This window comes from Mustela nivalis (assembly GCF_964662115.1).
Source record: "Mustela nivalis genome assembly, chromosome: 12".
NCBI classification, from domain to species: Eukaryota; Metazoa; Chordata; class Mammalia; order Carnivora; family Mustelidae; genus Mustela; species Mustela nivalis.
Window position 1 is genome coordinate 94,213,921 of NC_139031.1, and position 12,028 is coordinate 94,225,948.

The 12,028-nt window shown below is 50.6% G+C and overlaps 1 protein-coding gene across 4 annotated transcripts in view; it reads right to left on the bottom strand.

The window, feature by feature from the left end:
* The window catches only part of DDC (dopa decarboxylase), a 77,094-nt gene that overhangs the window by 40,796 nt on the left and 24,270 nt on the right, over nt 1-12,028 (bottom strand). For all 4 annotated transcript variants that reach the window (XM_082692548.1, XM_082692546.1, XM_082692545.1 and 1 more), the window contains 3 exons: nt 9,992-10,111; nt 4,834-4,968; nt 3,961-4,104 (listed from right to left, as the gene is read on the bottom strand). In XM_082692548.1, coding sequence (XP_082548674.1) covers nt 3,961-4,104; nt 4,834-4,968; nt 9,992-10,111 — 399 coding nt within the window. The remainder of the gene's footprint in view (nt 1-3,960; nt 4,105-4,833; nt 4,969-9,991; nt 10,112-12,028) is intronic.

Below are 12,028 nucleotides of genomic sequence, written 5' to 3' on the forward strand. Positions count from 1 at the left end.
CATTTAAAACTCCCTTCCTGACCACAAATTACCCTCAGGAAAAAGCCATCTTCCTCGTGCTGGTCCCATTGTGACCTCCTCCTCATGACCTCCACCTCCTACATCCCTCCATTCACCAAAGTGGGGCACCTGGGGGGCTCAGTCAGTTACGTGTCTGACTCTTGATTTCGGCTCAGGTCACGACATGGAGGCCGTCATCAGGCGCCACACTTAGTGGGAGTCTGCTTGAGATTCTCTCTCCCGCTGCCCCTCCCCTTGCTTGCATGTGTGCACACACATGGCCTCTTTCAAATAAATAAATATATCTTTAAAAAAAGGAACGTCCCCAAACTGAGGATTTCCCCAAAGAGATGACAAATCATAGATTCTGGAAGTTCTGTGATGGAATTTCTGTGAAACCCAGTGAGAATCAGCACAAAGAAACAGTCGATTTGCCTCCAAGTAAAACTGCCTAGACAAAAAGACTAAAAGCAAATGGTACAAGCAGCCAGAGGGAAAAAGCTACATTGCCACACTATGTGCCTAAAAGCCACTGTGACGCTGACAACCCATGTTCCATGGGCTTATGTATTTCCTCTGCCAAAAGAAAAAACCCACCCACCCTGAAACTCTAGACCCAGCAAAAATGCCATTCGAAAGCAAAGGCAAAGTAAAGACATTTTCAGAAAAACAAAAACAGAAACAACTTACCAAAGTGTGAACTGCTCACGATAGTTTTTCAGACAGAAAAAGAAATGATCCCAGATGAAAATAAGAAAATGCAGGAAAGAAAGATCAATGGAAAAAGAAATATGAGATTTATGAAAGTAAATATAAGTTGTATAGAATAATGACGTCTCACAGGATTTAAATATATGTAGAATTAAAATGTATGACAATAACCGCATAAATGGTGAGGGGAGGCATAATAATAAGATAAAGCTAGTAAGCTACAATGAAGAAAACAGAATAATATAAAACATATAAACATATAAAACAATAATATAAAACATTTGGTAGTCTAAGAAACCCTAGAAAAACCATCATATGAGAGGCCGGCGAGATGGAAAACAAATAGTAAGATTGCAAATGCTCATTGAAATGTATCAAAATTTCCCTTAGGTAAATGAAGAAAAATCAAGAAAAATGTCATGTTGGATTTAGAAACAAATGAAAAAACAACAGCCACCCAGCAAAAATGACTGGCTGCCCCCAAGAGACATGAGTATGAGAAGTATGAGAAATATGAGTATGAGAAGAGACCTGTAGATAGGAAAGGAAACAATGTATCCCTGCACCACTGACTACTAAAACCTCAAAGTATGTGAAATAAACCCCGCCAGACACAAAAGAAGCCCGTGGGCATGTCGACACCCATAGCTGAGATGATCCTTTGCCTCTCTCAAGAGCTGATCCTCACAGCTTTGGTTATTAGAAGATGGAAATTGATTTTGCGTTCTCGCTTTCTTGGGATGGAATGGGGAACTAACAGTTTTTGTATTTTGTCTGTTTTCCCACTGGGATGTCGCCTTTTTGCTTATTGAAATGTGAGCCTTTTTTTGAGATTTACTTTATATTATATATTCTGTTTCCTGCCAGCATTTTCCTTTTTTATTTTGTTTATGAGTTTTGTGGGGGTTTTTAAGAGATTTTATTTATTTATTTGACACACAGAGAGGGCGAGAGCACAAGCAGGGGAGCAGTAGGCAGAGGGAGTAGCAGACTCCGTGCTGAGCAAGGAGACGGATGTGGGACTCAACCCCAAGACCCTGAGATCACAACCTGAGCCGAAGGCAGGCACATAACCGACACAGCCACCCAGGTGTCCCATGAATTTTGAAGTTTTTATGAAATGAAATCCTTCCATCATTTCATATGATCTTCAAATCTGCAAGAGCGGGTTTTAATATATTTCTTTTTCCCTAGGCGGGGTAGTCTAATGAGTCTTAGAAGATTGACAGTACGGGTTTAAAAATATTTATCTCGTTTAAACAGAACCCTTTCAACCCTCCTGAAATTGTACATGGGAATTTTAAAGGTAGCCTTTCTTTCTAACTAGAACGGTCTTCCTTCCAAATCTTTATTTATTTGACAAATACTTATTGAGCATCTGCTAAGTGTTGGGCAGGTTCCAGGAGCTGGGATAACGAGCTGATTACACATCGCTCCCTTCACATAGCTTGCAGTCTGGTGGGAAGAAGGAGGCAAGAAACAAACGCACCAATAAACATGGCTGTCCTGCAGCACAGGGAAAAGAAGCAGGACAGGGTGACTAAGGTGACTCTGGCCCAGCCTTGATCACAACCGGACACCTGCCTTGGCCATCAGCTTCTCCCATGAGCTACATCTGAATCTTCTTGATCCTTCTACAGGGTGATTATTTGGCGATGCTCCTGCTTCCCCTGGCAACTCCATAAATCAGGATCAAATTTTGTATCAAATTATACCCTCCATGCCCTCCCCAGTCACAAGTTAGATTTTCAATGAGGTCTAGTTCATCTGAACTGAAGGAAACCATTTTTTTTGGAGGGAAAAAAGTTTGTCTCAAAGATTAAACCTTAAATTAAAAAAAAAAAAAAAAAACAGTGGACAGGAGTAATATAAAAGTCTATAAAAGTCTGTAAGTAGACGTAAAAGTCTACCAAACCTAGATTGCTCTAACAGCTGGGAAACACTTGGATACCGAGAAGGGTTCAGGAGGAATATGAGCGTCTTGAAGTTGCCATGTAGAGCTCCCATGTAGAGCTCCCATTTCTTTTTAAGGTTTATTTTTTATTTTAGAAGGGGGCTGGGCAGAGGGAGAGAGAATCTGAAGCAGACCCCTCATCCAGTGCGAAGCCCAACCCAGGCTCGATCCCAGGACCCTGAGATCATGACCTTAGCCAAAATCAAGAGTCAGACGCTCATGGGGCACCTGAGTGGCTCAGATGGTTGAGCGTCTGCCTTCAGCTCAGGTCATGATCTCAGGGTCCTAGGATGGAGCCCCACAGGGAGCCCCACAGCAGGCTCTTTGCTCGGTGGGAAGACTGCTTCTCCCTCTCCCTTTTCCTCTCCTTCTGCTGTTCCCCCTGCTTGTGCTCTCTCTCTCAAATAAATAAATAAAATATTTAAAAAAAAAAAAAAAGAGTCAGGCAGGTAACCAACAGAGCCACCTAGGCACTCTTGCTGTGAAAAGCTTCTAACGCCTGGCTCCCTCCCCAGAAATTCTGGTGAAAGTTGTGAAAGTTGCTGGGGCAGGGCCTGGGCATCGACGTATTTTCAGCACCGCTGGGTACGTCTGGCGTGTGGCTCAGCCAGGCTAAACACCATGAGGCTAGTGCCAAGGTCATTCTTACTTGTCATGAATGTGACACATCAGCCCCAGGCCATGGCCACATCCAGGATGACAACTCCCATGTCCAGCTGCTCTAAGTTGTAATACCAAGTATCTCTTCCCTCCCTGGAAGAGACCTGTCTGTGCACAGATGGGCAGAAACCTGGTGCTGTTTGGCTAATTCGATATTTTACCGATAGCGAGTCGCTGCTTGTTTGCAACACATCCCTTACTGACGACGCGTCTTAGTGTCTGCTCAGAATCCTGATCTAGGCGGCAAGGCCTTCTGGGTTTTATTTTTAATTTGGTGCACGGGTGCATCCTCCACTCCTCAGGACAGAGCATCCTACCATGGCATGGGGAGCGGGGAGGTGGGTGGGCGGGCAGCGTGTCAAGGGGCGATCACAGGATGTCACTTTTGACAGGAGCAGAAACAAGACCTCTTGGCTTATTAGGATGCTCCGGGCTGAGCCCTCCGCTTCCCTCTCTCTGGGATTAGGTGGAGGGAGAAATGAATGGAGTGTTGCTCCAGCCTCCCTCAAGGAGCAGGCAGCTGGCCACACAAGTACCACACAGCCTGGGACAAGCACTCAGTGCCCTGTCCGAGAGGCCCAGGCGGGGCTTGGAGACTCCCAGGGGGCCATACCCGACATGCCTGGTTAACTTACAAAGAAAGGGATCAGGCCCTCGGCCTTGTCTCTCTCCAGGACCTCCCGCAGGGCGGAAGCGCGCATGGCAAACTGGCCATCCGAAGGGATCAGTTTTAGTTTCACGCCTCCAATTAATCCGGCTCTTTCCACCGACGAGTGCGCCTGGAAAGAAGGCAGCGCAGTTAGAGTCTTGCATGCGTGCACGCCATACACGGGGCCGTGAGCCCCCCGCTTTGCAGAGAGCTCCCTGTGCGGCAGGCCCCCGCCACTCCCCTGCACCTCACTCCTGCTGTTGTCTTGGGTCCTGTGGAATCTGGCTTTTCAGTTTAGTGAGCAAACAGTGAGAGCTTGCAAAGCCCACCCTGAAAAAGAGTGCGCAAACCTGGTTCCTATCTGGGGGGCTCCTCTCACCACGAGGCCTGGGTTGCTTCGGGGCCACACTCAGTGCCTGGTGTCTGGAGAAAGGAAGCCAATGACAGGCACCATTGTGGGATGGTGGATCCACTGTGTCTCGAGGACTCCAGGAAGGCCAGTTCTTACCTTCTTACGAGGGCGCCCCTCTCTGCCTTGGGGCTCCCACCACTGCTGTCTCCTACCTGGCTCTGTCCTGGGGCCTGGATCTCACTGTGGCTCCCAATGGCCGACAGGAGGCTCAGGATCCCAAGCCCTCCGGGCGCTCCCCCGTGACCCTGGTGCGTTAACCCCCTTTGGACCTGCATGACCTCCTGTCCACACTGACAGAACACCAAACACCCATGTCAAACACGGCTGCTGTGGAAATGTTGGGAAGGTCGCATGGTTTTGTTTGGATCGGATTGGACACAAAACAAAGATTCTGATCATAGAGGCTCAATGGACTTTGGGACCGACATGCTCAACTGACCCCCTCACCTGATCCGATGAGTAGGCCACTAGCTTCTCCATGATGGCGCCCTGCGTCAGCTCCGGGGAGGCGGCCTGGAGACGGCGCACCACCTTGGTCCGAGCGGCCAGCAAGGCCATCAGCGTGGCCTCACTGGCGCTTCCCTGGATCGAAGAAAAGGTCAAAATGAGCTTCGAGGGACAGCGAAGGAATCAATATCAGAACTGTGGGGAGTCTTTAGCATCCCTCTTTTTCTTTCTTTCCTTTCTTTTTTTTTTTTTAAGATTTTTATTTATTTATTTGAGAGAGAATGAGAGAGAGAAAGAGAGGACCATAGGGGTGGGGAGCGTCAGAAGGAGAAGCAGACACCCCACTGAGTAGGGAGTCCGATGTGGGACTTGATCCCAGGACCCAGGGATCCTGACATGAGTCGAAGACAGACGCTTAACCAACTGAGACATGCAGGCATCCCTAGTGTCCCTCTTTTTCTTAAAAGATGAATGTGAAGCCACAGAGCTGATTCCCCTTCACATAGGAAAAATCGGAACCCCTGGGACTGCCATTTTAGTGTTAGGATTCCTTCTAAGAGAATCGCTCTAAAAAGAGAGAGGGAGCACAGGCAGGGGAGCAGCAGGCAGAGGGAGAGGGAGAAGCAGGCTCCCCGCTGAGCAGGGAGCAGGACATGGGGCTTGATCCCAGGACCCTGGCATCATGACCTGAGCCATAGGCAGAGGCCTTTGGCATTGCTTTGTCTGTTTTGCTTAACCCCTCAGCCAGCACCTCTGGGCACTTAGCTTGGAGCACGTGTTGCCCTTCTAGGCAGGGGGCAGGGTTCACCACATGTACAGCCTTGTCCCCCTTTCCCATGGCTTACGATCACCACATCTTAAGTAAATCCTAGGAGAAACCCAGGAGCTGAACAGTTTAACATTAGAAAGAAAAAAAAAAATAAAAGAATGTAGATTTTTGTCGAGTATGAGAGATTTGTAAGCTTTCGAGGTTTTGCAGAGAAATATACAAAGGCACCAGGCACGCCTTTTCCAGGGGAGTCCTCCCAGTGTAGGCTGGAGGAGGAGAGCAGAACCAGCACCGCTGCCCAGCTCTGTGCTCATCACCACTTGGACAGAAACATCTGCATTTGTTTGTAAAATGAGGTGCATTTGCCGGGAGACTCAGAAGCTTGACGTCAGCAGACTCACACAACTAATGTCAACACCTTAACTCTAGCAAAGCTCTAGGGAGTGCTACAGTCTTCAGGGCACTTGGAGGCTCATGTCTGCCTTTGGCTCAGGTCATGATCCCAGGGTCCTGGGATCGAGCCCCACCTCAGGCTCCTTGCTCGGCAGGAGGTCTGCTTCTCCCTCTCCCACTGCCCCTGCTTGTTCCCTCTCTCGCTGTCTATCTATGTCAAACAAATAAATTTTTTTAATAAATAAAATTTTTATAACTTTTTTTTTTTTATTTGTCAGAGAGAGAGCGAGCAAGAGCGAGCACAGGCAGACAGAGTGGAAGGCAGAGTCAGAGAGAGAAGCAGGCTCCCTGCGGAGCAAGGAGCCCGATGCGGGACTCGATCCCAAGATGCTGGGATCATGACCCGAGCCGAAGGCAGCTGCTTAACCAACTGAGCCACCCAGGCGTCCCAATAAATAAAATTTTTAAAAACAACCACAACAACAACAAAAAAGAACGCTGCAACCTTCGCACATGTGCGGCTGGGAGTGGGTAAAGAGGACTTGGCTTCTGCACCCGCCGTGCTCTCCCATGTCATTTGCACAATAACTGTCTTTAAAGTCTGTCATCATCAGGTGGGAAATGGATGCTCAGCAAGAAGGGAACTAACCTGGTCCAGGTGAGCAGCTAGCAAGTGGCAGGGGTAGAAGTCAGCCCCAGCTGCCCTTCCAGGTGAGGGGAGGGCGTCCCCACATGTATAGCCTTGCCCCTCTTTCCCACTGGTGATGACCACCACATCTTAAGTAAATCCTAGAAGAAACCCAGGAGCTGAACAGTATTAACATTAGAAAGGAAGAAATAAAAGAAGGTAGATTTTTGCCGTGTATGACAGATTTGTACGATTTTACGGTTTTTGCAGAGAAATATACGAGAAAATCATTAGGTCACCCTCCCCCGTTAACGTTTTCTCTTCCTTGCCCTTCACGGATCCTGATTTCCTCTTCCATTTTATCATTTCGGTGCTTTCACTCATTCTTTTAAGTCGACGCATATCCTTCGGGAGACGGGTGAAGTGTGAACATAATTTAGGTTTACTCAGAGTTTTGAAGCTCCAACGCATGGGCTCGAGTCTACAGGATATCCTCCTAGATGGGAGGCTAGATGGGCCTCACAGGGAATCTGAGTTCCCCGAGAGCAGGCACTGGGCCTCCCGCTCCAGGGCTCTGGGCTTCCTCCTGAGCCCGGCAGTGTGTGCGTCCTGGATCCGCTGGCTCATTCCTTCTCATCGGAAGTGAAGCATGAGAAGCTTCCTGAAAGACACAGCTTCTCCATGCTGTGCTGAATTATCTATCTGCCTTGTTCTGCCCCCAACACCCACGTAGGACTGAATCCCCCCCCCACCTTCCACCCTCTGCCTGAGGTCTTGACCCCCAAAGGTCTGCTCTCCCCTGATCCACTTGCTAATGAAAGGCTTTGAATGGCTGTGCTGATTCACTCTGGGGTTTGTCTCTGGGCTCTGTCCAGGTGCTGAAACATAAGTTCCCTCCTTCACGCAGCCAAAAGTGATTGAACACATACAATGGCCCAAGGAAGGAATGAAATTCCTGGGCTCTAGAGACTCCCAAGCAGCCCACAGGCTCAGCCCTAGAACAGGACCCAGGCAGTTTTTCGGCCCTTTGTGGGAAGACCAGCTTTGCCAGGGAGGGGGGAGCAGGCGTCTGTTCCAGGCTGAGCCTGCATAATGACATCTTAGCTTTCACTGCAGCAGACAAAGGTTGCCACGCAAGCAGGAGGAAATGCTGGTGACAAGTGACTCAGGGGCCAGAGCCGCCCTTTCCGCCTCTGACTGTTTTAAGTGTCACCCCACACGCAGCGAGCAATTGGCTTTTCTTCCACAAGAGCTTTCAAACCCAATTAAGAGACCATTTTCTGGGCAGGTTCGTCCAGCTCAGAGGATGATTTGCCATTTGACTCTGTTGCCTGTCACTGTGCTGACGTCTAGAAGCTATGACAACAGCCCGGAGGGGCACGGCGTCCCCCACAGCTCCGGCCCCATGGCTGTCGCCAAGCCGTGCTGTCTGGGGCCTCACGGACTGCAGACGATCAGCCTGGTCAGCTGGGAAGGTGGGCTTCTGGCTGCAAACAGGCATGGTCGCCTGTGTTCTTCAGCAAAACTGGGGGAATTGGGATTTGACGCCAGGGGCTGAAAGATGCCAGGACCCCCAATGATGCTGGGGCTACAGGTCTCTCTGCAAAATGGAATTGTCTTTAAAGTAAAGAAAATTGCAAGATAGAACCTCTGGACACGAACTCAAGCAAGAAGTCAGGACTGAGCTGGTGGAATTTGTGGTCACCTGCCTCTAGTTAGCTCGCGCTCTGGGCATGATATGCCCCTTTCTTGGCTCTAGGTCCTTCAGCTATGAGAAAACTTCTTGATAATGCAGTCAACCCTCATAAGTATTTGCAGGTTGAATAAGGATCACATAAAGCAGCAGGAATAAGCCTAGCCCAGAGAAGACATTCAGTAAAAAGTCACTGTCGGTATAAAGGACACACCTGAGATTACAGGGTATTTGTAAGATTTTTGAGAAGCATCAAATTAAAAGAATCATCCTGGACTTGCAAGTGGAGAACCTTCCTCATCTGTGGTCAGAGGGAGACGTGACTATGAAAGAGGGGCCGGAGATACAGAATGCTGCGGGCTTTGGAGATGGAAGAGGGGCCATGGTCCAGCACTGTGGGAAGCTTCCAGAAACTAAAAAAGATAAGGAACAATTCTCGCCTGGAGCTCCCAGGTGTCAGACACCTGGCCTACAATGTTATAAAATGATAGTTTTGTGTTGTTTCTTTTTTTTTTTTTTAAGACTCTATTCATTTGTTAGAGAGATAGAGGGAGAGCACAAGCAAGGCAGCAGCAGAGGGAGAAGCAGACTCCTCACTGAGCAGGGAGCACAAGGCAGGTCTCAATCCCAAGACCCTAAGATCATGACCTGAACGGAAGGCAGAGGCTTAACCGACTGAGCCACCCAAGTGTCCCAGGTCTGTGCCGTTTTAAGCCACCAAAATCTGTGACAGCAGTAACAGAAAACAGACACATGGAGGTCAGAAGCCCTGGTCTGGACCTGCTCCCTACTTGACCAGGCAGGTGATTGCACACAAAGGCACCCAGGCTTCAGAGTTTTCATTGGCCAGTGGACAGAGGTACAGCTGCCTTAACTGATTCTCCGAGCCTTTAAACTCAACAGTGTTCACCCAATTTCATTATCATATACTTGATCCCAGAAAAATGATGCCAAGCAAGATGGTGGGTTCATCAGAGCCCATCGTCCATGCTGGGAAGTGAAAAGAGCACAAAGCCCACGTCTCCTTGGTGGCATTTGTCCTGAGCCTCCCAGTGGCAAAGACGTGGACCGTCCCTGGTGCCTGACTTATCCCTGACACACCCTGGGACGTCGTCGCTGTCACCAGCACATGACCAGTGAAGAGAATGACACGGGGTGTAGAGAAGGTGGCCACGTCAGATGACCTTGGTTCTCATTGATACAGCACTTTCTAGAAGCCTTGGAATGACTCAGTCACAGCTGCACTCACCGCTCAGAGGAAGGTGATCTGGGTGGTGGCGGTCACAGCCCTGTGGTGAGACAGATGTGGGCTCAGAGCCCAGTTCTAGAACTTACCAGCAGGTGGTGGCTGGTGGGCTGGGCCCTTCACAGCTCTGAGCCTCAGGCCCCTTGCCTGTCAAGTGGGGTTAAAAAGGCCCCTAATTCCTAGCCTTTTATAGAATTAAATGAATTAAAGCTTGGAAATCACTCAGGAGCGACTTTGATCTGCGGAGCCTGGGGGAGGGAGAGGTGGATAGCGCCAGGACCCTACCCAGGTCGAGAGGCTTCCGAACTGCTTGTTTTCCAGAAGGTCCCATGAAAGCTCAAGTGTCTCTTTTTCCCCAATTGCCCCCGTGGCCCTGGTGTGGAGCCCCAGTGTCCCAGGAAGCTGGGCACCCCTCCCCTGTTGTGTTACCTGGATCACTCCACCCCCTTCTCCCACTTGTCCGGCCAAAAATGCCTCTGGCAGCTTCAGCATCTTCCCCAGCCAGTCCATCATCACCGTCTCCAGCTCTGTGCACGCCGGACTTGCGGCCTAGCAGGGCAGGGAGACAGGGATCAGCCGCCTGTCAACTTGTCATAAACAGGTACCCTCTTCACTTAGAATCTCAGCGTCAGTTTCCCAAAAGGCCCTCCCCGGGAGGGTTTAATGTGATGGCATGTTCTCCCATCTGGGGGTCCCAGGGAGAAACTTCAACAGAGACTGCTCCCCCCAACTGGGCACAGCAACAGGACCCCTCCCTCTGGCAGCTCTGAAAGCAATACGGGGGCCCCTTCTGGGCACGTGTTCTGCAGAGAGCTTAGCACATGTGACATCTCTCACCCTCAGAGAACTGAGGGACCCACAGTGCCTAGATCCCAGATCTGCCCCAGAAGGGACAGTGACCTCCCTGTCCCCCACCCACAGACTTGGGTCCCAGGGAGACCCTCCTCTCCCCCCTCTTCTCTGCCACACATCTCTAGACACTGGTGTCAGAACAACGGGCCAGGTCTTGCAGAATTTGGGGAGCAACAGGAGGGTTTACTCTTCCACTGAACCCCAGATTAAAATCTCCCAGCCCCAGATGCTGTTCAAATGTCTGAAATGAGCTGAAAGGACTTTCAGATAGGTGTTCTTCGACTAGGACTCGTGGGGGAATGGCCAGGAAGGAAGGTTCAGGCCAGAATAACCCCTATGGACTGGGCTGTTCTCCACCAGCACCACGTGCAACCCCATCTAGGCATCCATGTATACACAGAAAGATCTAGAAAGACGCACTGGTGGATTCTCCTCTGGTCACAAGGGAGTGCAGTGAGACTGGATGCAGTCCGGGAGGTGGGTTCCAGGTGGCCCGAATCTCCTGGGAGCCCTCCAGGTCAGGCCACTGACCTCACCTTTTATGAGCTGGAGATGGTGTTCTGCCATTTTGGGCACTCCTCTGTCATTGCACAGGGGAGAGGGCAGGTTGGCCTTTGTCCCCAACCCAAGGGTGCACACCAGCTTGTGACACGTGGCTGGGAAGTGGAGCAGAATGTTCTGCCTGCTAGTGTGCCCCAGGGGAGGGTCCTACCCCATCCCAGTCAAGATCAGCTCCAGGCGTGGGAAGTACACCCGCGGTTAGGAACTCATGTCTTGGCCAGGGGAGCCAAGGAGCAGCCCGCCGAGGCTCCAGAGGAATCAGATTGTCCTCAGAAAGCACATGTACCATGGGATAGACACCAAGTCACCCAGGAGGGACAGGATGGCTCTGGACTAGCAGGGCTAATGAAATCTGCTGTAGTAGCTTATGAAAAAAAGTGTCCTTTAGAAGGGGGTGATCATCAGAGACACAGGGAGGTGACCGAGGCCACCCGGTCCACGCTCATGCTGCTTTGGGCACCTGGCAGAGAGCAATTCAGAGACCCACGGTAGGGAACCAAGGATTACCCTCCCCCAACCCTTCCTGGGCAGCTGACTTGGTCCCCTAGGAAGTCTCATCTGAAGAGCCAGCAAGTCAGGTGGGGCGGGGGGGGGGGCGCGGGCAAGGAGATGCTAACATGTCCTTCCCCTGCCCTGGGTCCTGGGTCAGCACGAGTCATCACGCACGAGTACGCTCAGCTCAGAGGCACCAGCCACTCTGGTGGCACTCTGGACGCAAGAGGCCTGGGATCCCTGATGCTGTTGGCCTGCTGCTTGGCTTCTGAGCTCTGCATTTAGGGAGGAGGGAATCCTTCCTGCAGCACTGGACCTGGGAGCAGGGAGCTGGAAGGAGGAGCTGAACCCACCCGCTCCTCTGGCATTTTATCTCCAGATAAGGTGGTGCTGGGACTGCTGGCATGGGGGCGGGAGCTGGCCCCATTTCCAGAGCCACCTGCCCCGCATGGCTCCACACGGCCGATGGGCAGGGGCCTCTCCAGGCTGCCAACAGATGGAATGAGCCCCAGGCAGCTGCAGGGTATGCACAGATCCTCTGGAATGCTTGGCAGGAATGCA